Source organism: Coregonus lavaretus, assembly GCF_964263955.1.
Source record: "Coregonus lavaretus genome assembly, chromosome: 37".
Classification (NCBI taxonomy): Eukaryota; Metazoa; Chordata; class Actinopteri; order Salmoniformes; family Salmonidae; genus Coregonus; species Coregonus lavaretus.
In genome coordinates this window covers 22,246,111-22,271,714 of record NC_140024.1, presented here as the reverse complement: position 1 = coordinate 22,271,714, position 25,604 = coordinate 22,246,111, and the positions used below count along the sequence as shown (strand labels likewise).

The 25,604-nt window shown below is 43.6% G+C and overlaps 1 protein-coding gene across 3 annotated transcripts in view; it reads right to left on the bottom strand.

The window, feature by feature from the left end:
• The window catches only part of LOC311111118 (alpha-ketoglutarate-dependent dioxygenase FTO-like), a gene marked incomplete at both ends in the record, with an annotated part of 154,522 nt that overhangs the window by 97,840 nt on the left and 31,078 nt on the right, over positions 1–25,604 (bottom strand). For all 3 annotated transcript variants that reach the window (XM_084153800.1, XM_084153801.1, XM_084153799.1), the window contains 3 exons: positions 18,978–19,097; positions 24,085–24,228; positions 24,450–24,529. In XM_084153800.1, the coding sequence (XP_084009926.1) occupies positions 18,978–19,097; positions 24,085–24,228; positions 24,450–24,529 (344 nt within the window). The remainder of the gene's footprint in view (positions 1–18,977; positions 19,098–24,084; positions 24,229–24,449; positions 24,530–25,604) is intronic.

Below are 25,604 nucleotides of genomic sequence, written 5' to 3'. Positions count from 1 at the left end.
GAAAATATAAAGATCCAGTCCATTAAAAAAATTGGAGGCCCCTTACACTTCAGTGTTGTGATGCAAAAATTATAGCAAAATGTATAGCGCATAGAATTAAAAAGGTATTGTCGGACATTATTCATTCTAATCAGACAGGTTTTTTACATGGACGATACATTGGAGATAATATAAGGCAAGTACTGGAAACAATAGAACACTATGAAAAATCTGGAAAACCAGGTATGCTATTCATAGCAGACTTTGAAAAGGTATTTGATAAAGTACGACTGGAGTTTATATATAAATGCCTGGAGCAATTTTGGAGTATCTCATATAAAATGGGTTAAAGTAACCCTAGGTGTAAAATAGTAAATAATGGCTATGTCTCTGAAAGTTTTAAACTGTCAAGAGGAGTAAAACAAGGTTGTCCACTATCGGCATATCTATTTATTATGGCCATCGAAATGTTAGCTATTAAAAACAGATCCAACTATAATATCAAGGGATTAGAAATCCAGGGCTTAAAAACAAAGGTGTCATTGTACGCTGATGATTCATGTTTTCTTTTAAATCCACAACTTGAATCCCTCCACAGCCTCATATAGGATCTAGATACATTTTCTAATCTCTCTGGATTACAATCAAATTATGATAAATGTACTATATTACGTATTGGATCACTAAAAAATAAAACATTTTAAATTACCATGTTTACCAATAAAATGGTCTGATGGTGATGTGGATATACTCGGAATACATATCTCAAATGAAATAAATGATCTCACTCCAATACATTTTAATAGAAAGTTAGCAAAAATAGATAAGATCTTGCTACCATGGAAAGGTGGGTGCCTGTCAATTTGTGGAAAAATCACCCTGATTAACTCTTTAGTATTATCCCAGTTTACCTATTTGCTTATGGTCTTGCCTACGCCTAGCAAAAGTTTTTTAAATTATATGAGAAAAAAATATTCCATTTTATTTGGAATGGCAAGCCAGACAAAATTAAACAGGCCTATTTATATAATGAATATGAATTCAGAGGACAGAAATTATTAAATATTAAAGCATTAGACCTATCACTAAAACCTTCAGTCATACAAAAGTTATACTTACATCCAAACTGGTTCTCTAGCAAATTAGTAAGATTGTCTCACCCCATGTTCAAGAATGGCCTTTTTCCCTTTATTCAGATTACAACCTCTCACTTTCAGTTATTTGAAAAGGAAATCATCACCCAAATATCACTATTTCTAAAACAAGCCATAGAAAGTTGGTTGCAACTTCAATTTAATCCTCCAGAAACGACAGAACAAATAATGCAACAAATATTGTGGTTAAACTGAAATATACAAATTGATAAAAAATAAAAAAATATATATATATATAATCTTCGGAAATGATATCATAGGTAGGACTGGTGGAGTTATGTTGCACATGCAGCTAACAAATACATGTCGGCTCTACCCAAAATTCCCACCAAATAAGCATTCAGCATTACCACAAAAATGGAAGAGGAAAGTAGAAGGGGGAAAAAGTAAGGAACTTGTCTGTCGGCCCTGCATTAACGAACATAATTGGTTAAAGAAAATTGTGATGAATAAAAAAGTATAGCAGTTTCATTTAAGGACCAAAGGATTGACAGCCGTCCCATATACAGTGGGGGGAAAAAGTATTTGATCCCCTGCTGATTTTGTACATTTGCCCACTGACAAAGACATGATCAGTCTATAATTTTAATGGTAGGTTTATTTGAACAGTGAGAGACAGAAGAACAAAAAAAAAATCCAGAAAAACTAATGTCAAAAATGTTATAAATTGATTTGCATTTTAATGAGGGAAATAAGTATTTGACCCCTCTGCAAAACATGACTTAGTACTTGGTGGCAAAACCCTTGTTGGCAATCACAGAGGTCAGACGTTTCTTGTAGTTGGCCACCAGGTTTGCACACATCTCAGGAGGGATTTTGTCCCACTCCTCTTTGCAAATCTTCTCCAAGTCATTAAGGTTTCGAGGCTGACGTTTGGTAACTCAAACCTTCAACTCCCTCCACAGATTTTCTATGGGATTAAGGCTAGGCCACTCCAGGACCTTAATGTGCTTCTTCTTGAGCCACTCCTTTGTTGCCTTGGCCGTGTGTTTTGGGTCATTGTCATGCTGGAATTCCCATCCATGACCCAATTTCAATGCCCTGGCTGAGAATAGGTTCTCACCCAAGATTTGACGGTACATGGCCCCATCCATCGTCCCTTTGATGCGGTGAAGTTGTCCTGTCCCCTTAGCAGAAAAACACCCCCAAAGCATAATGTTTCCACCTCCATGTTTGACGGTGGGGAAGGTGTTCTTGGGGTCATAGGCAGCATTCCTCCTCCTCCAAACACGTTGAGTTGAGTTGATGCCAAAGATCTCCATTTCGGTCTCATCTGACCACAACACTTTCACCCAGTTCTCCTCTGAATCATTCAGATGTTCATTGGCAAACTTCAGACAGGCCTGTATATGTGCTTTCTTGAGCAGGGGGACCTAGCGGGCGCTGCAGGATTTCAGTCCTTCACGGCGTACTGTGTTACCAATTGTTTTCTTGGTGACTATGGTCCCAGCTGCCTTGAGATCATTGACAAGATCCTCCCGTGTAGTTCTGGGCTGATTCCTCACCGTTCTCATGATCATTACAACTCCACGAGGTGAGATCTTGCATGGAACCCCAGGCCGAGGGAGATTGACAGTTATTTTGTGTTTCTTCCATTTGCGAATAATCGCACCAACTGTTATCACCTTCTCACCAAGCTGCTTGGCGATGGTCTTGTAGCCCATTCCAGCCTTGTGTAGGTCTACAATCTTGTACCTGACATCCTTGGAGAGCTCGTTGGTCTTGGCCATGGTGGAGAGTTTGGAATCTGATTGATTGATTGCTTTTGTGGACAGGTGTCTTTTATACAGTTAACAAGCTGAGATTAGGAGCACTCCCTTTAAGAGTGTGCTCCTAATCTCAGCTCGTTACCTGTATAAAAGACACCTGGGAGCCAGAAATCTTTCTGATTGAGAGGGGGTCAAATACTTATTTCCCTCATTAAAATGCAAATCAATTTATAACATTTTTTACATGAGTTTTTCTGGATTTTTGTTGTTGTTATTCTGTCTCTCACTGTTCAAATAAACCTACCATTAAAATTATAGACGGATCATTTCTTTGTCAGTGGGCAAACGTACAAAATCAGCAGGGGATCAAATACTTTTTTCCCTCACTGTAGATTGCAAAATAGTTGGGAAGAGATGTTTGACGTACCGATTCCATGTCATAGTGTTTATGAACTGATACGCAAAACAACACAGGATTCAAAACTTAGAATTTTTCAATTTGAATTATTATACAAAATTCTTGCTACCAACAGAATGTTATTTATATGAGGGATACAATCTTCCCAGCTCTGCATATTTTGCTGCGAGGAGATAGAATCATTAGATCATTTGTTTTGGTACTGCCAATTTATGGCTTGTTTTTGGACACAGGTCCAGAAATGGCTGAAGGATTGCAATATTTACCTGGAGCTAACCCTGCAGATAGCACTACTGGGTGATCTGAAAAGTCATAGTCAATCAATAAATAATATAATAATACTTTATAGCAAAAATGTTTATTTTCAATTTACAATCTGTAGAAACAATGAGAATAGAAGGGTTCAGAACTTTTGTGAAACATCACAGTACAGTTGAAAACTATATGGCAAATAGAAATCCAATATGGATGGTGTTAAGAGATACATTTACATTTTTACACGCTCTTATCCAGAGCGACTTACAAATTGGTGCATTCACCTTATGATAGCCAGTGGGACAACCACTTTACATTTGTTTTTGTTTTTAATATAATTTTCTTCTTATTTCTATTTTTTTAGAGTATATTTTTAATTGTCATTTGTTTTATATATATATATATATATATATATATATATATTTGTTTTTGTGGGGGTGGGAGTGGGGTAGGGGGGGGGGGGGGGTGTAGACTGATTACTTTTATACTATCCCAGGTATTCCTTAAAGAGGTAGGGTTTCAAGTGTCTCCGGAAGGTGGTCAGTGACTCCGCTGTCCTGGCGTCGTGAGGGAGCTTGTTCCACCATTGGGGTGCCAGAGCAGTGAACAGTTTTGATATATAGTAGTAGATAGATGGGAGGTGTTGAATGGAGCTGAAGGATGGGACTAATAACAACTAACAACAACTAATAACAACAAGATAACTAATGTAAAGCATACTGTGTCCATAATAAGTATATACAGTGCCTTGCAAAAGTATTCATCCCCCTTGGCGTTTTCCCTATATTGTTGCATTACAACCTGTAATTTAAATTGATTTTTATTTGGACATACACAAAATAGTCCAAATTGGTGAAGTGAAATTCAAAAAATTACTTGTTTCAAAAAATTCAAAAAAATTAATAACGGAAAAGTGGTGCGTGCATATGTATTCACCCCCTTTGCTATGAAGCCCCTAAATAAGATCTGGTGCAACCAATTACCTTCAGAAGTCACATAATTAGTTAAATAAAGTCCACCTGTGTGCAATCTAAGTGTCACATGATCTGTCACATGATCTCAGTATATATACACCTGTTCTGAAAGGCCCAAGAGTCTGCAATACCAAGGGGCACCACCAAGCAAGCGGCAACATGAAGACCAAGGAGCTCTCCAAACAGATCAGGGACAAAGTTGTGGAGAAGTACAGATCAGGGTTGGGTTATAAAAAAAATATTAGAAACTTTGAACATCCCACGGAGCACCATTAAATCCATTATTAAAACATTTAAAGAATATTGCACGACAACAAACCTGCCAAGAGAGAGCCGCCCACCAAAACTCACGGACCAGGCAAGGAGGAGATTAATCAGAGAGGCAACAAAGAGACCAAAGATAACCCTGAAGGAGCTGCAAAACTCCACAGCTGAGATTGGAGTATCTGTCCATAGGACCACTTTAAGCCGTACACTCCACAGAGCTGGGCTTTACAGAAGAGTGGCCAGAAAAAAGCCATTGCTTAAAGAAAAAAATAAACAAACACGTTTGGTGTTTGCCAAAAGGCATGTGGGAGACTCCTTAAACATATGGAAAAAGGTACTCTGGTCAGATGAGACTAAAATTGAGCTTTTTGACCATCAACGAAAACGCTATGTCTGGCGCAAACCCAACACCTCTCATCACCCGAGAACACCATCCCCACAGTGAAGCATGGTGGTGGCAGCATCATGCTGTGGGGATGCTGTTTCAGTACACCTTCCAGCAGGACAATGACCCTAAGCATACTGCTAAAGCAACACACGAGTGGTTTAAGGGGAAACATTTAAATGTCTTGGAATGGCCTAGTCAAAGCCCAGATCTCAATCCAATTGAGAATCTGTGGTATGACTTAAAGATTGCTGTACACCAGCGGAACCCATCCAACTTGAAGGAGCTGGAGCAGTTTTGCCTGGATAATGGGCAAAAATCCCAGTGGCTAGATGTGCCAAGCTTATAGAGACATACCCCAAGAGACTTGCAGCTGTAATTATTGCAAAAGGTGGCTCTACAAATTTATTGACTTTGGGGGGGGGGTTTCAGTTTTTTTGTCTTATTTCTTGTTTGTTTCACAATAACAAATATTTTGCATTTTCAAAGTGGTAGACATGTCGTGTAAATCAAATGATACAAACTCCCCAAAAAATAAATTTTAATTCCAGGTTGTAAGGCAACTAAATAGGAAAAATGCCAAGGGGGGTGAATACTTTCGCAAGCCACTGTAGGTTATAGGTTGTGAGCTTTTGTGAAAGAGCACAGTTAGAAAGATATGGCATATAGAAGCAAACCGGATGGACATCATGAAAATGATCGGAGAGGATGAGGGTAGAGGAAGTTCAGGAGTAAAAACAAACAAAATATAATTATTGTGTCCATAAAATGTATATAGTATGTATAAGCTGGAAGTAGAGTTCTAAGCGTTGTTGTTCACTAGTTTACTCCAATTAGGGAAGGGGTGGTGGGGTTGGAAAGTAATAAAGGGAAATATTACATTGATGGAAGTTACAATCTATCTGCAATATTAAAGCTGATCCCCCCCACCCCACCAAAAAAAAGTGTGCAAAGCTGTCATCAAGGCAAAGGGTGGCTATTCGACCATGAAGGCCTGATTAACACAGTCTCCTCTGAACAGTTGATGTTGAGATGTGTCTGTTACTTGAACTCTGTGAAGCATTTCTTTGGGCTGCAATTTCTGAGGCTGGGAACTCTGATGAATTTATCCTGTGCAGCACAGGTAACTCTGGGTCTTCCATTCCTGTGGCGGTCATCATGAGAGCCAGTTTCATCATAGCGCTTGATGGTTTTTGCGACTGCACTTGAAGAAACATTCAAAGTTCTTGAAATGTTCCATATTGACTGACCTTCATGTCTTGAAGTAATGATGGACTGTCGTTTCTCTTTGCTTATTTGAGCTGTTCTTGCCAAAATATGGACTATCTTCTGTATACCCCCCCTACCTTGTCACAACACAACTGATTGGCTCAAACGCATTAAGAAGGAAATAAATTCCTCAAATTAACTTTTAAGAAGGCACACATTACATTTTAGTCATTTAGCAGATGCTCTTATCCAGAGCGACTTACATGAGCAATTAGGGTTAAGTGCCTTGCTCAAGGGCACATCGACAGATTTTTCACCTAGTCGGCTCTGGGATTAGAACCAGCAACCTTTCGGTTACTGGCACAACGCTCTTAACCACTAAGCTACCTGCCGCCACTTGTTAGTTGAAATGCATTCCAGGTGACTACCTCATGAAGCTGGTTGAGAGAATGCCAAGAGTGTGCAAAGCTGTCATCAAGGCAAAGGGTGGCTATTTGAAGAATCTCAAATATAAAATATATTTTGATTGGTTTAACACTTTTTTGCTTACTGCATGATTCCATATGTGTTATTTCATAGTTTTGATGTCTTCACTATTATTCTACATTGTAGAAAATAGTACAAATCAAGAAAAACCCTTGAATGAGTAGGTGTTCTAAAATATTTGACCGGTAGTGTATACAAAAGTATGTGGACACCCCTTCAAATTAGTGGATTTGGCTATTTCAGCCACACCCGTTGCTGACAGGTGTATAAAATCGACCACACAGCCATGCAATCTCCATAGACAAACACTGGCTGTAGAATGGCCTTACTGAAGAGCTCAGTGACTTTCAACGTGGCACCGTTATAAAATGCCACCTTTCCAACAAGTCAATTCGTCACATTTCTGCCCTGCTAGAGTTGCCCCGGTCAACTGTAGTGCTGTTATTGTGACGTGTAAACGTATTGGCGCAACAACGGCTCAGCTGCAAAGTGGTAGGCCACACAAGCTCACAGAACCGGACCACCGAGTGCAGAAGCGCGTAGCGCGTACAAATCGTCTGTCCTCAGTTGCAACACTCACTACCGAGTTCCTAACTGCCTCTAGAAGCAACATCAGCACAAGAACTGTTTGTCGGAGCTTCATGAAATGTGTTTCCATGGCCGAGCAGCCGCACACAAGCCTAAGATCACCATGCGCAATGCCAAGCGTCGGCTGGAGTGGTCTAAAGCTCGCCGCCTTTGGACTCTGGAGCAGTGGAAACGTGTTTTCTGGAGTGATGAATCACGCTTCACCATCTGTCAGTCCGACGGACTAATCTGGGTTTGGCAGATGCCAGGAGAACGCTACCTGCCCGAATGCATAGTGCCAACTGTAAAGTTTGGTGGAGGAGGGATAATGGTCTGGGCCTGTTTTTCAGGGAAATCTTAACGCTACAGCATACAATGACATTCTAGACAATTATGTGCTTCCAACTTTGTGGCAACAGTTTGGGGAAGGACCTTTCCTGTTTCAGCATGACAATGCCCCCGTGCACAATGCGAGGTCAATAGAGAAATGGTTTGACGAGATCGGTGTGGAAGAACTTGACTGGCCTGCACAAAGACCTCAACCCTGACTGCAAGCCAGGCCTAATCGCCCAACATCAGTGCCCAACCTCACTAATGCTCTTGTGGCTGAATGGAAGCAAGTCCACGCAGCAATGTTCCAACATCTAGTGGAAAGCCTTCCCAGAAGAGTGGAGAATGTTATAGCAGCAAAGGGGGGGCCAACTCCATATTAATGCCCATGATTTTGGAATGAGATATTCGACGAGTAGGTGTCCTTATACTTTTGGTCATGTAGTGTATGTCTATAGGGACAGAACTGGGTGATGTATAGAGGTAAGCCCCGATTGACTAGAGTTAACATTAGTGTAGGACTGAAAAAGTTCCATTGAAAGAACACAGGCCTCAGACCCATCAGGTCAACCCCAGCTCTGGCTAGAGAGGTTTGTGACTGTATGAACTGAAAGGCCTGAGCTCCATCACTGCTCTGGTTAGAGAGGTATGTGACTGTATGAACAGAAAGGCCTGAGGTCCATCACTGCTCGGGCTACAGAGAGGTAGGGCTACATTACTGCGTGAAAGACCTGTCAGATCCCACTCATGTCTTTATCCTGGGAGTGAAGCTGGCAGGTCTGCTAAGTCTGTTAGAGAGAGAGGAATACATAGTGGACTAGTATGAGTTCCCTAGGGGTGCTGGCCCATTGTAAAGGCTGTAGTAGAGTACTGTCAGGGCTATTACAGACAGCTCTTCTATAAGGTCCCCAGGCTCTGACAGACATGAGGCTAACTGACCCGTATGGACCCCTGTCTCCTGACTGGGTGGCCTAGAACAAGACATGATGAAAACATAAGCCACAACCACCATTCACATTCATGAGTAATACAGTGAGGGAAAAAAGTATTTGATCCCCTGCTGATTTTGTACGTTTGCCCACTGACAAAGACATGATCAGTCTATAATTTTAATGGTAGGTTTATTTGAACAGTGAGAGACAGAATAACAACAAAAAAATCTAGAAAAACGCATGTCAAAAATGTTATAAATTGATTTGCATTTTAAATGAGGGAAATAAGTATTTGACCCCTCTGCAAAACATGACTTAGTACTTGGTGGCAAAACCCTTGTTGGCAATCACAGAGGTCAGACGTTTCTTGTAGTTGGCCACCAGGTTTGCACACATCTCAGGAGGGATTTTGTCCCACTCCTCTTTGCAGATCTTCTCCAAGTCATTAAGGTTTCGAGGCTGACGTTTGGCAACTCGAACCTTCAGCTCCCTCCACAGATTTTCTATGGGATTAAGGTCTGGAGACTGGCTAGGCCACTCCAGGACCTTAATGTGCTCCTTCTTGAGCCACTCCTTTGTTGCCTTGGCCGTGTGTTTTGGGTCATTGTCATGCTGGAATACCCATCCACAACCCATTTTCAATGCCCTGGCTGAGGGAAGGAGGTTCTCACCCAAGATTTGACGGTACATGGCCCCGTCCATCGTCCCTTTGATGCGGTGAAGTTGTCCTGTCCCCTTAGCAGAAAAACACCCCCAAAGCATAATGTTTCCACCTCCATGTTTGATGGTGGGGAAGGTGTTCTTGGGGTCATAGGCACCATTCCTCCTCCTCCAAACACGACGAGTTGAGTTGATGCCAAAGAGCTCAATTTTGGTCTCATCTGACCACAACACTTTCACCCAGTTCTCAGCTGAATCATTCAGATGTTCATTGGCATACTTCAGACGGGCCTGGATATGTGCTTTCTTGAGCAGGGGGACCTTGCGGGCGCTGCAGGATTTCAGTCCTTCACGGCGTAGTGTGTTACCAATTGTTTTCTCGGTGACTATGGTCCCAGCTGCCTTGAGATCATTGACAAGATCCTCCCGTGTAGTTCTGGGCTGATTCCTCACCGTTCTCATGATCATTGCAACTCCACGAGGTGAGATCTTGCATGGAGCCCCAGGCCGAGAGAGATTGACAGTTATTTTGTGTTTCTTCCATTTGCAAATAATCGCACCAACTGTTGTCACCTTCTCACCAAGCTGCTTGGCGATGGTCTTGTAGCCCATTCCAGCCTTGTGTAGGTCTACAATCTTGTCCCTGACATCCTTGGAGAGCTCTTTGGTCTTGGCCATGGTGGAGAGTTTGGAATCTGATTGATTGCTTCTGTGGACAGGTGTCTTTTATACAGGTAACAAGCTGAGATTAGGAGCACTCCCTTTAAGTGTGTGCTCCTAATCTCAGCTCGTTACCTGTATAAAAGACACCTGGGAGCCAGAAATCTTTCTGATTGAGAGGGGGTCAAATACTTATTTCCCTCATTAAAATGCAAATCAATTTATAACATTTTTCTGTTGTTATTCTGTCTCTCACTGTTCAAATAAACCTACCATTAAAATTATAGACTGATCATTTCTTTGTCAGTTGGCAAACGTACAAAATCAGCAGGGGATCAAATACTTTTTTCCCTCACTGTATGAGTTACAAAATGGAAAGGATACTATCTGTTTTTAGACTTTTGACTTGTGAATTTATCACACCACACACCCCTGCTCATTTCATTGTGTGTAGTGCTCCTGCTCCTCACCCATGGAGCCAGGCACGCTGATGGGAGCTGAGTGGGTAAAGAGTGTTTATAAGGCAGTTAGCCAGCAGGGAGAGGATGCAGCCCTCCAGGCAGCTCTTACCCAAATAAAACAGACATTTATTACACCGTACATGACCCTCTCATTACACATAAATAGGAATTAATGAGAGCTATATCTGGCACTCCCCATGGAGGGAGGAGGGCCCCTCTAAAGGACTAGCGTTAATTACACTGTCCTACATCTCACCCACTTAACACCGCCCACTAGAGTGAGCTATCTGGAGGGGTGGAGGGGAGAGACCCCCCCCCCACACACACACTACCTGCAGTGATCTGATAGCCCCTGTGAGCTTTAGCGAGATGGTATGACCCAAAAAAGGAGTTCAGTTGGTTTAAACCATTTTTGGGGAATATAGTACTGTATCATGTTTTTTTTTGCAGCAGCAGCAACATAATCGTCTTGAGAGTAAACTGTGGAAGTATGTGTTGACCAACAAACACACTTAATGTTTAATCTCAGTTGGCCTTTTCACCTCATACATGACTTCTTCTGAAAGAGAAACAAACTAAGAAACAAAGGAAGGAACTTCCCAGAATGTTACTGAGCTCCACTACTCTTCTCCTTCCTCTCCTCCCTCCTCCTCTCCTCTACTGTACTCACTTCCCTCTGTCTATCACCTATCCTGCATCACATCATCCATCTCCACATCCATTCATCCATCCATTCACCATCTCTACCTCCTCTGTCTCCCTCTCTCTCTGACTGCCATTTAAATCCTCCCACTATCTCTTCCTCTACTTCCCCCCGCCTGCCTCCACCCTCCTCCCCCTCACCTAAAACCTCCCAAATAATCTGCAGCATCTTCTCCATAATTCCTCTCTTTCTTTGCGATTCTTCAAGCGAATCAGACAATTTTACACTCCTCTTCCCGTCAGGATCACCCCGTTCTCCTGCTCATTGTTCTCAACGCAGCTTAACGCACCTCAGAGCCTGAACACGATAGCTGCACTGATGACTTTGGAGAATTCAAATGGGGAATTGCACAACATGTGCAGAGGGGTGAGACTGGGGGTGAGACCAGGGGGAATAGGTAGGTGGGGTACTTCAGGTTTGAACTTAGCTCCCTGTCTACTACTACTGTGACTTGTCTGTACTGTGCCTGCTATACAGAAAGAGTGTACCCACCAACAGCAAGGTGTTTATTCCCAGATAATGAAACTAAATATCAAGGGGATGAGCCTGGGAGAATCAGAGGGGAATCGATCTCAGGGGATGAACATACGTGTTTGCTACAGGAAAACATGAATCCATTTTACAGTGCGGTTTTCATTCCCAGAAAACAAAACAACCACCCCTCTGTGTCTGGGGGAAAAGGTGGGACTGAAGGTTGCTGTCTGCTGCTACACTGTCTAGAGTCAGAGCCTACAGGAAAGCAATACTCCAACCAACAATACGCTTTTCATTCCCACAAAACAAAAACATAACCGCACCTCTGTGTCTGTGTTAATTGACTCTATCCCACACAGAGACGAGCATCGGATCGGTTGGAGAATAAATAATTACACCTGGATCAAAGTGATGCAATAATTGCATGTCAAGCGTCGGTTAACGTTAATGTCTATTGTCAGCAGAAAGAGGGTGTGCTTTGGTATGGGAGTATGGAGACATCTTTCTTTCATCTCTGTTTCTGTTTAACTCTCTCACTGTCTGTCTTTCTCTATCTCTATCTCTCTCACTCTCTTTCTTTCTCTCTCTCTTTCTCTCCTCCTTCCATCTCTTTCTTTCTCACTCTCTATATCCTTTCCCCTCCCTCTATCGCTCTCCCTCCATCTCTCTCCCTCTCTCTCCCTCTCCCTCCATCTCTTTCCCTCCATCTCTCTCCCTCTCTCTCCCTCTCCCTCCATCTCTTTCCCTCCATTTCTCTCCCTCTCTGTTTCTGTGACAGAGGCAGGCAGAGAGAGGCCCTGCAGCTAGCCCGCCCGTCCTCCCGTCCATAGCACAGTGAATACGATTAAGCTGAGCTGTGATTAATCTGCTCTGCCCTGTAATTCCTCTTTACCACTTTAATGGATGTTATCTCCCCCTTCTGAAGACTTATCTTGCTGATCAGGGCCCGGCTAGGAGGAAAAACAACATGCTAAATAAATAAATAACGGAGGAAGGGGATTGGACGAGCTGCTAAGAGGATAAGACAGATCAGTCCCTGTAAAGTGCTCATTTGTTTTCTAAGAAAAATAGACAAGTGACTTCAAAGTCTGCCAATACAGTAGAACTGCTGTCAACATCACAATCTACCAGAAAAACAAAATGAATTACCCAAACCAGTATCAATAACAAATCTCTTTCTGTTTCTTATACGAATGCACAAAGAAAGAGAGATATGTTCTATAGGTAATTATACATGGCTTGGGATGCGAATATAGCAAGCAAGAAAATTAGCTGAGGGTTTGCTGAGCTTTTTCTTCATTATGGAATAAGAAGCTAAACAAAAGCACTTCCTTATTTGATGTATCCATATTAGGAGTTAATCTAAGATGAAAAGTAGCGTAATGATGTCACAGAATGCCTCATACATTCCATATACAGTAAACGCCGACAGCACTGAGCAACTTGGCTCCGGTCTCTTTCCATTGTGTGAACCAAAAGACCCCAAATCGCCCCACCTTTCTCCAGAAGACAATTACTTGTATTATGTTTACTTATAAACAATCAGAGAGAAACATCACACACCCTATTACATCTATGACTAATAATGATAGCAAATTAAACAAAAATAGCAGGATGTGATCAATCATTGTTAGGTATTGTTTAAAAATTATACAGAGTATATCCCAAGAGCCTGAGAGAGTGCTTTCAATGTCACGTCAATAGCTGAATTGGATTTAGAACTTGGGAGGCTGTGTGTGTCAGTGTTTGTGTGGTGTGTTTGTGTGGTGTGTGTGTGTGTGTGTGTGTGTGTGTGTGTGTGTGTGTGTGTGTGTGTGTGTGTGTGTGTGTGTGTGTGTGTGTGTGTGTGTGTGTGTGTGTGTGTGCGCACAAGGCTGGGTGGCCTGTGACGGAGGCCTGCTGTGCAGTGAAAGGGTTAAAAAAGCCCTTTCTATTCCCACACACACACACACAAAAACAGATACACACGCTCCCAGTGATTTTACTGTAGATTCTGTCACACAGCCAATCCCCTACTGAGATTCTAGTCAGTACCTATGTCTTTAGGTACAAAGCCTGCGGGCTGCAGTGGCTGCAGGTAACATAAACACTGCTGCCTTGCCTCTGCAGCCCCACTCCGCAGCGCGCCGTATTTGTGCTGCATGAAATTCTCTAAAGGGGTTTAAGTATTTACCCAGAACACTATCAGCCTCTGCCGAAAATGCAGCTTACCCTGTTGAATAAGTACTTCAAAGAGAATCGCAAATACCTTTTGCCTGCGATTTATGCTACATTTTCTACCCCTCTCTTTCTTTTACTTTTCTTCTCGTTTTATATTTCCCCTCAACACAAGCCGGCTCCGTAATGTAAAATGTATTATCAGCCATATATTTCCTTTTTAAATGAATAATAACAATAATCTTGGAGTAATTTCTTTTCAGTGTGGAGCATTGTAAATAGGTTGCCCAGGTGTGTTAATATAGAGCTGGAGGTAAACAAAGCCGAGCTAGAATGAACCTCAGGATTATACACTCTATTCTGCGTTCTGTGATAAGGACAACACACACTACTATCCAGGTAGCCTGCTGCACACACACACACACACACACACACACACACACACACACACACACACACACACACACACACACACACACACACACACACACACACACACGGAAGGATAAACTACTCCACAGCTCACATACTGTTACATACACACACAAAGTCACAAACACGTGCAAATAATCGCACTCTTAAAATTACTAACATACTCAATATCGATAACACACAACTACAGTGCATTCTACTAAAATGCTAAACTAAACAAAAAAAACAGCTGAGATTTACCAGAAGATAATGAATGGTTTTATAATACAAATCTATAAGTAATAAAAATGCTATTTAAACAATTTACTGTTTAGCTCACACTTACAATGAATCTGGCTTGCATGTGTGTGGCCTGTATATGAAACTGTCATAAAATGTTGCCCTAGAATGTCAAACTAGAGAGTAAAACAGAGTAAAACGTCTGAAATATGATTCTACTGTCGCTAAGCCTCAAGCCTCTAAAAGTCCTGCTCTTTCTTACCTACCGGGGAGCAGAAAAACAACAACCTGCACTCCAAATAAAAAACACACTGCACACTACAGAACCATAACATTTATAATGTTTTACAAACCCATCAAATAAGAGGATAGGGATGAATTGGCCCTGCCGACCTTAAAATAATTATATGAACAGTGCAACTCTAAACTCCCAATGAAATTGATACACTTTGATAATTAGATTCTTGGCTCTGACCCGCTGAAGTCAATAAAGGTTATTAAGGCCAATTGCTGTCTAAACGCATTAGAGGCAGAGTAAACTGTCTGTCTATATGAGGGAGGGAGGGAGGCCCTCCTGCACTAGTTCAGCAAAGCACCAATACCATAATCCATTCTCCGTCCTGAGGTTTCTCCTCTCCCGTCTGTGTCTGTCTGCACTCTGCCATACAAAACCAGATTGGATTCGCTTAACCTTTCCAGAGCTTTGATCAAATGAGCTCACACTGCAATAACATTTACATTGACCCCCCTCTCTCTTTCTTTCACTCTTTCTCTCTCTCTCTCTCTCGCTCTCCCTGAAGCTCCATCCCCTCCTTCCCCTTGCTAGGTCAATAACCTAATCAGCTATCGATGGCGACCTGGCCAGCCTGCGAGTGATTGCTCTGTGCTTCCCCTGAGTCGCTCCCTCTCAGTAGCCCGCCTCAGATTGTTACTGAGGACCAACATTAAAGACGGAGGGAGAAGAAGAGAAATGATGAAATGGTCACAGGGCGCGTCCCTACACATCACGTTCCTCTACGGCTACATGACGGGAGTGTGACCAAACCCAGAGGAAGAGAGAGAGACTGACAAAATGGTTACAGGGAGACGCTAGAAGACATGGCCCGGATACCCCTTCCTGTTTTGTAGATCTTGAAGTATACAAATATATTCAAGTGTGTGGATTATATTTATTGTGAAAGTATATTAATTTTCTTGATACGCGCTGAAAGATTTTCATCTACAAGGCTCGTTCAACTGTCAAATGAGGAATAGAGAGAAGGAGAAAAGGGAAAGAGAGAGAGAGAGAGAGAGAGAGAGAGAGAGAGAGAGAGAGAGAGAGAGAGAGAGAGAGAGAGAGAGAGAGAGAGAGAGAATACTGTCTGAAATCTCTTTGCATCTCGGCAGCTTTTGAAGTTGTGATATGAGCAGCCACAGAAGTCGGGGAAAGTGACAAATTAGGGGAAAAGCTGTATTGTGCAGGTAGAGCTGGTAAATCAATTAAAGTCAAACAGAGTGCATACATTAGCATCAGCACACACACACACACACACACACATAAACACACACACACATAAACACACATGAAAAAAGGAAATATGAAATGTTTTGTTGCTTCTCCCCCACAGCAAAAAAAGGAAATAAAAAATGAAAGATAAAAAATGCCACACCAGTATTTAAAATATTTTGCATAAAGCCAGACTGTCTCTCTCCTTTTGTCAGCCAGGTGGAAGCTATTCATTGTTGCTGGTTTAAGTAAATGTCAGGATTGTATGAGATCCATGATAGTAGGTCCTAGGGGAGCTGGGCTGCGGACCGGGCCCATCCAAACCATAACAGGGTTCCACCGACCCTCGCTCCATTCCTAGTCTGGATCACAAGGGAACAGTGCCTTTACACCCCTGTCCTTTAACCACGGGGCGCAGCCTGTACCCCTCGTCTTCTGAGGAAGGCGGAACACTGGACCTTCTTCATACAGCTACCTATTCTCATATCTGATAAGCACTCCAATTCCTTTATCTATGCATGAAGCACTCGCGCACACACACACACGCACGCACGCACACACACGCACACACACGCACACACACACACACACACACACGCACACACGCACACACACACAAGGACACACACAGACGCACACACACACACAGCTGATCTGAATACTCTGTATTTAGCCTCTCTCTACCACTGGCTTCCATCTCCTCTTTTTGTTTCTATTAGGAAGCATCTTCAATTCATGAGGTAACAGTTTGGAGAGAAAAGGAAGAGCGAGAACCTCTGGACGTGTTTTATCAGAATGTCATTCAAATGGAAGGGTGAGTATTTGCATGACAACAGGATGGAGAACAGGGACTGAGCCCTAGGGAGGGAACTAGCATCTATAAACAGACAGCAGCTCTGAAATATACTTAACACAATGCAAGGCTAAGTATGTCGCTGGCACACACCCACACGCACACAAATACATTCCAATATTATAATATCTTTGTTGTCAATTAAAAACAGCACACACTACTGTGTTTTTCATTTTTTTCAAACATTTTCAAGATTATGCATACACCATAAAATTATCAAAAAATATTAATCAAATACTAAAATGTCATACATTTAGGACACTGCAGATTTTTTAAATAGTAAATAGCGAAACATGTTTGTGACCATAGAAAAACACCAACTGCCACACTGATGTATTCTGATATTTAAAATAGTTTTGCATAGAAATCCTAATAAAAATAGTTTGTGTATATAAGTATATGAAAATATAAACTATGTAAATAAGTTATAAAATCATTTGACAATTCAAAATAGAAGTGTAATAAACAAACATAAGCAATCGAAAAAAGGTAAATAAAAATGCATAGTATATCTGATTTATATAATACTGAGAAAGGCCTATTTGATCAGTATGTGGTACAATATTGCTTATGAAAGCACAATGAGCCTTCATCAACAATAGTGGCCCATTTTATTTTTACATTTTCCACAAACACAACGAGCATGGCTTTAATTTACTTAAAGGGTCAAAGACAAATACCTCCCTGAGAAACTACTTCTTCATGTTGTTTCATTTAGAAAACAACACAAGGCATGTTCAGTTCAGTAAAATACAATATGATAAAAAAGAAAAGGAGTAAAAAGAGTTTACAGAAGCTAAATGGGAAAGGGTCAATTAACAGCATGGCTCTAATATAAATGACAAATAGCTAAACAAATACTGAATGAAAAAAATAATTTACAAAAAATAATTGTTGACCAAAATGTCACATTTATCTTGAAAGATGCTATAGTGCATGTCTGACCAGAGCCAGGGAAACTAAATGATGAGAGGGGTCTAGTTGACCATCAGAGAGAGAGAGAGAGAGACAGCTCAATACTTCACATCTCACTCCTGCTCCTCTCTAAGTACAGGTTCAAATCACACACTTCATCTGAGCTCTAGATGAGTTTAGCCCCTGTCTCCCCCTCCTCCCTCTCCTCCCTCTCCTGGCTGTGTAGACAGGAGTGAGCCAGCCTGCCTGCCTCCCCGTGTCTCAGTGCAGAGCAGCACCGTGCTTCTACAGGCTCCTCTCTTTATCCCTGCCTGAGCATTAGATGTGATTACTGCTCAGCGCTCCACACTGACAGAGACAGAGAGTACAGAGAGAGAGAGAGAGAGAGAGAGATGCAGGGAGGGAAGGAGCGAGAGAGGGAGAGATGCAGGGAGGGAAGGAGAGAGAGAGAGATGCAGGGAGGGAAGGAGAGAGAGAGGGAGAGATGCAGGGAGGGAAGGAGTGAGAGAGGGAGAGATGCAGGGAGGGAAGGAGAGAGAGAGAGATGCAGGGAGGGAAGGAGCGAGAGAGGGACCACAGCTCTGGTCTAGGCTGTTTCAGTGATACAAGAGTGCCCCCTACTGCTTCACTCTCCAGAGTAACAACACACTTTGATACAACAGCAGAGCTGATATTGGACTAACATTGGTTTCTGACACACACATGCACACACACATTTACGGTAAACAGATGTGACTAAGTAGACTTCATTGTGAACAACGCATCCTCTCTCATTTATGAGTATGAAATGACTGAGAAAATGGAAAGATGTGTCAGAACAATTACTACTCCCTTGTGATGTGGTGTCAAAGAGCTGAGTAAGACCATGTTGAAACAGATTAAACCTTGGGTGTGACACAAAGACATTTCACAATCACAAGTGCACTATCTGATTATTATCTGTGTAGTTTGTGCAATGAACTCAAGCACAGGCGTGTTTGATGTTACACAGATGTATACAGCCAATCACCCTCAGATCCTGATGGAGGCTCTCCACTGTGAGAATCCTGATCATGTGAATCCTGATCATGTGAATCCTGATCATGTTAGAACACGATACTGTGTACAATAATAATTACTGACTGCAGAAACTTGTGAATGAACTAAAGTGTTATAGCAAAGTTCTTTGTGATTAGACTTTGTATCACTCTTAAATGTCAATCTTAGACTGTTTTGGCAAAGTTTGTCAACCTCACTACCACACACTAGTATGTGTTATTACAAGGCCCCAGTGTGTCTCTGTGCAGTCTTACCATGAGCTCCATCTCTCTCCAGTCATTCTCCAGCTGCTCCATGGGTCTGGCCCACCAGCTGCAGAACCGGGTGTAACGCTGGCCCTGGAACCAGTACTGCCTCAGCCACTCAAACTCCACCTGCACACAACACAACCCAGTCCAGTCAGATAGAGGAATCATACAGCATTATAGGAATACTTTAGATCCTAGACAGGCAGTGGTAGATCAGTCAAGCTGTATGAAGTCCAGATGGAAATATTGTAAACGCTCAAACTTGCAAAAACATGGCGGTACAAAGGCATGGAAGTACATCAATCTATCAACGCCAAGGCCTCTACATTTTACATTTTAGTCATTTAGCAGATGCTCTTATCCAGAGCGACTTACAGTTAGTGAGTGCATACATTTTTCATACTGGCCCCCCGTGGGAATCGGACACACAACCCTGGCGTTGCAAACGCCATGCTCTACCAACTGAGCTACACAGGACTTCACACTCCTACTGTGCTTTAGAGCATGAGTGAGAGACAGGAGATAACAAAAGGTTAAATCTGTCTGTTGGGGATTTTCCCTAATCAGATATGTATAGAGAGCAGGAGAGAATGAAGTGTACTAGAGTCTAGACTTACTATAATGTCTGTTTACTCAGATGGTCAATCGTATGAGAGCAGACAATACACCCCTCTCACAACTCTATCGGCCATCGACCCCCATTTCCCAAACCAACCCCTGACCCTAGACACCTATACCCCACATTGCTCCACCCTCTCCTCACTCCTCTATCCTTCTCCTCCACCTCCCCTACTCCCTCGCTCCGCAGGGGAATGACAGTTTACTCTGCAGAGCGGCTCACCTCTCCTCCACTGGGAGTGTTTATGTTTTCAGCTCTTTTGAAGTGCTGATTTAATCCTCACAAGGACGCCTCACATAGCCCGGTGTATGGATGTGTGTGCTTGTCTGAGAAAGTGTGTGTGTCAGAGATTGCCCCAAATGCCGGTGATGCAAATGCAAGGCACTCTGAGTTGCCCTCCCCCTAAACATCCTACAACGGCACTGTTTCAGCATCGTCCTCCCAACAATACATGCCCCATTTCGTTTGACATGGACAACTGTAGAACATAAAGCGAGCAGTACAAAAGAGTTACATATCAAATGTGAAAGCGACTACAAGAGCTATTGTTCCTCTCCAACTACCAGTCTGTTTATTGTTCTTGTAGGGGGTATTAGGATGTATAGTACAGTGTTACACTAGCTCTATCACACATATAAGGAGGAATATAAGGAGGAATACAGAAGAAGAAGCAGACAAGAATACACAGCCATTTCCACTTCACCCTTTGTTCAGTGGCTGGCCTTCCAGGCTATGCAGTGGCACAGGATACAGAGAAACTGTCCGCCATTTTGGATCCAAAGGGGGCTGATCACAGTGGTTTGACATGCAGGGGCTGGGTCACGTACGGGAGGGTACATGGGCCCTAGCACTGTTCAGCACCCTCACAACCACTCCATACAACAGACCCTTCAAACAAATGTCAGGCTTTATGGCTCTTCAACCCTCCACTACTCTACTCCCCCCCTTGAACAGTACAGCTCACACACACAACAAAGCAAGAGAGAGGGGACAAACATCGACTGTCCTTTTTCTACCTCCACCCACCGCTCCCCCTCTCTCTCTGATTGTCCGTCTGTCCTTTACTGAGGGAACACAGCCTGTGGCTCCACTTTGAGCCGACATGGACTCCTAGCCCCCGCCGAGCATGGCGATGGCAGCCTCAAAGCCAGGCGACTGCGGCATCTGTGGGGCGCCTGGCATTTGGAGCCTGAGCCGCCCGGCTGTGAGTTACTGAGAGGGGAACGCTGACTAAATGCCACCTGCCCAGGTAGAGAGATCGAAAGAGAGAACGGGGGAGAGGGAGGGAGAGAGAGAGAGATGGAGAGAGTCATCGCCATCGTTAGGCTAGATTTTCTCCTCTGCCTAGCCCGCTCTGGGTTCTGGGAGCAGGGAGACTGAGTGGGTCCTCTCCCCTGTGGTGTCTCCTGTCATCTCTCCAGGTGACGGACGTGCTAACTGCACATTAGCCCTCCGCTCGGCCACCCGCTCACCATGGCGACCCAGGAGTCAAAGCCAAGTAGTCCCTTCAGTATTTAATGAAGCAGGATTTTTCCACACCTCTCGGTGGTCCCCCAGCAGACCTGACCAATCAATTTCCGGCTGTGTCGTGCCGTGCGGCCCCCGAGGTAGGGCCTGATGAGAGAGGGATCGATATCAACCTGCCTCTTTCTGTTTACTTTCCTGGACCTGCTCCTGCTCCCACATCACATCAACCAGGAGCACTGAGCACTGTTCCCTGCCTCTAGAGGTACAGGACACACTTCACACTCATCACACCTTAGCTACCGTGGACACACACACTCTCAGGCAAGGACACACACACATACCTTGAGGCGATACAAACTGTACTCACAGACACACTCACCCAACCTGTCCTTGCTCACCTATAGGCCTATAAACAATAATATGCTCCAAATTACAGATTTCAATTTCATTCTTTCTCAACTGAAAATAGGATAAGAAAAAACTGTTCCCTACAGGTAAGAAACTCTCTGACTCTCCATAAGGAAGAGTGGTGTGGGCTTTTAGCTACTTCACAAACACTGTTACTCACTAGGGAAAGAGAGGCCTGGCCTGGAAAACATACTGTACAGGACATAGGAAGGTCAGAGGAACTACCTGGTTGATTACACTTCTACTTTACTTTCCCCGTCTCTAGCAGAACCAGACATGTGGGACTTAGTTACTGTGTCCCTCCCTCCAATATTTACTGAGCAGGGACAGGCTTCATTAGGGGGGTCCCAGAGGGCACACTGTCACACACTCACCTGGGAAGTGACACGCTGGCTTTAAATGAGACAAGACGCTTGTGTCTGGGATTAGCATTTCAAAGCCAAACACACACACACAAACAGGGCCGTGTGGAGATGGGATGTGATGCTAGCCCCCTGTTTGTTCCACCGTTCCAACACACAGACAGGGCCGTGTGGAGATGGGATGTGATGCTAGCCCCCTGTTTGTTCCACCGTTCCAACACACAGACAGGGCCGTGTGGAGATGGGATGTGATGCTAGCCCCCTGTTTGTTCCACTGTTCCAACACACAGACAGGAAGATTAGAGTAGAGAGACCAGGAGGACCTAGAATCAACTAGAAGATGGGGTCTCTCTCTCCCTCCCTCCCTCCATCCCTCTCTCTCCCTCCCTCCCTCCCTCCCTCTCTCTCTCTCCCTCCCTCCCTCCCTCCCTCCCTCCCTCCCTCCATCCCTCTCTCTCACTCTGCTATGCCGGGTGCTGTTCTCCTATTCTCTACCCATCAACCCCTGCTTCAACTCTTCTCCTCTGGCTGCTGACATTCTCTCCCTCTCCCTGAACACACGTTCCTCAGATGGCAGACGTTCAGCTTCATCATCATAACAACCCTAAACATCCCCCATTCCCTCTCTAACCCTACCCAAACTACTGTCAAACCCCCTCTAAGCACACACACACAGAACATCAGCATCAGCCAGCCGGCCGGCCGGTCGATCTCCTGTTTAGCAATTTTGAAGGAAATGCCTATTAGGTGTTGGTCAGGTCAGCCTGTTTGACCAGCCTCTGCTTGTTTGCTCTTCGGTCATCCATGTCAAACATGACCCGTGCAATATGCGCCCGCCAACCGCCAAAACTAGCCGCCATAATAAATAACTCTGCCAACAATACATAATTTAAGTGGGTGTTCTGCCCTCATGGGCAACTCAGAACAAATGGCCAAATCCATCATCATGGTCCTGGGGACGCCAGGTAGAGTAGAGCGGGGCCAGGCCCCCGAGAGAGCCTCCCAGCCTTTTATAAATAGCGTCCTGTTTTCCTAAATAAACGGTGTGCGCCCCCCAGCCAGGCCTACACTGGGTAATCCTGTGGTGCTGTGCTGTGAGCAGGTGTTCTCTCTCTGCTCTTGGATGGAGACCAGGTGTTGGCTAGGCTGCTGTTGTCTCTCTCCATCTCCCCCGCCCTCTCACTCTCTCTCCCTTTCTCTCTCATTCCCTCTCTCTCCCCCTCTCTCTCTCATTCCCTCTCTCCCCCTACAGCTCTCTCTCTCTCTCTCTCTCAGTCCCATTGTTTGGTGTCTGAATAATTAATACTGGCTACAACCTTTAAACAACCTCACACCAAGCTCATCTGTCATGGCATCCCGTGTGGTTCCTGACTGGGCCCGCTGCTGTGGTTACCTGGGAGTAGTGAGGATAACACACACACACACACAGAGGAGGGCGGAGGGGGAGAGGTGAAGTGCTATTTTAACTGCCCCTGGCAGTCAGGGGCAGGCTGGGCTGCAGAAGGCTGTAATGAGCAGGCTGCCACTGTAAAGTGTGAACGCCCCCATAGGGTCTCAGGGTCTCAGGGCCCCGGAGCCAGATTCACTGATTGTTCTGTGTAAAAGGGGCCATGATCTCGATCCTTAGATACCTTATGGAGGACCAATTTGTTTACTATCCATCATCGCCCAGGACAAACAAGAGCATCCTGGACTTATGAAATATTTATCCCATAACGTAAATATCCACTGTAGCTATGAATGATGTCAACTTAAATGTTGACAACCTCTTTATTTTCCTATGGAGGGGCCTTAACCATGGTTAACAGAGTAGGACCACATTTTGCCATCAAAATGTGACCGAAAGTCGAAAGGGAAAAATTATACACGACTACCCTTTCCTTGAATGAGGTTGTTTGAGTACACTCTTAGAAAAAAGGGTTCCAAAAGGGTTCTTCAGCTGTCCCCATAGGATAACCATTTTTGGTTCTAGGTAGAACCCTTTTGGGTTCCAGGTAGAACTCTTTTGGGTTCCATGTAGAACCCTCTGTGTAAATGGTTCTACATGGAACTCAAAAGGGTTCTACATGGAACTCAAAAGGGTTCTTCAAAGGGATCTCCTATGGGGACAGACGAAAAACCCTTTTAGGTTCTAGATAGCACCTTTTTTTCTAAGAGTGTAGGTAGCACACAAAGTTAGGCCTATCGTGGAAACCCAAAAGTTAGTCAGACACACACACACACACACACAGTCACATACTCACACACATCCACCCACCTCGTTGTGTATCTCCTCGTAGCCTTGCAGGGTAGCTGGCAGCAGGGAGAGCAGGCTGTGGGTGCCTGTTTCTGGGTCTGTGCTCAGGTTAGACAGGGCCTCCCGGCAGCGAGACTGGATGTAGTCCAGGGTCCCGGTGGAACACTGTGGGGACAGACAGGACAGACAGTCAAAAAAGGTTGGGAGATAATGCATGTATTCTGGGAGTATAGGGCCTCTTTGAATTCTAAAATAGATTCTAAAATAGAAGGTAGAATCTGTTAAAGAAAGGTAATCGAATATACGGTATCTTATAAAATGAATCAATCATTATTATAATCAGGCCAGGGTCTCCAAGCCCCCAGTGTACCCCAGGCTTCCCTCACCTCCGCAACTCTGTGTGTAGAGCTGAAGCGGGCTGAGTCTCCAGCCAGGACACAGTGCTGATGGGTCCTGTTCAGGTCATCTGGGGACAGAGGAGGACACACCACAGTCACCACACAACCAATACCAGTCAACTATCCCAAATATTAAGAGGCAATGATGTCCACAACAATTTCATATGAATATAGGCCTACACAAATGCCAAATGTTTTCATTCTGTTTTAAACTTTTTTAGGACATGGGACACCACACCACACCTGTCCACTTGTCGAATGAAGATCCAAAATATAATTGAAATGTCTGTTTAATAACTTCTGTCTCTTTGTGATGTGTTTCCCTCCATTTCTCCATACTCAAACAGATGGATAGTTTCAAACATTTCTTGCTAACCTAACAATGCTATCGCTAATCCTATCAAACGTCATGCCTTCTATTATATGAGAACACAGATACAAAGTCTGGTTATCAACAGAGTCTAGGTGAAAAATCTGTCGATGTGCCCTTGAGCAAGACACTTAACCCTAATTTCTCCTGTAAGTCGCTCACCACCACTGTTGTTAAACTGTCTTCCTAGGTAAGCGTGCGCTGGCCTAGTTCCAGCTTTAGCCACAAGTTGCACGCCTCTCGTTAACTAGTTTATCCCATTTCGGGCCTGTTTTCGTTGTTTATCAGAAATGCTCATATTTATGCTAATTACAGTATCTATTTATTTTCACAAACATGTTAAGTGTTGGCCATTAGAATGTTAAGTGTGCAATAGTATAGCCTCTCAAGTGTACCACTGTTCATCGAAAAGTTACCTGTTTAAAGGTGTCAGTGGTTCAGGACAGGTTAGGGCATGGGTGTATTCATTAGGGCACACCATTATGTAGGTGGAAATGATGTTGAATAATAATAAAGTACATTTATCAATCTGACTCCATTATTATGTGAACAAATGCAACAGGCCCTGTGTGTCTCTGGAGAATATAGCAAGATGGCGAATAATTGCATCACCTCTCAGTATGACTATAATGAACATGAGTCTATCTTGCATCATTATGCAATTATTAAGAGGCTAGATACAAATAGCTAATCCTGGCGACCAATGTTCTAGCATTCATTTATTGAGGCAAGCAGATCAGAGATGTCAAGTTGGTACCCAAGCATGTGCTATG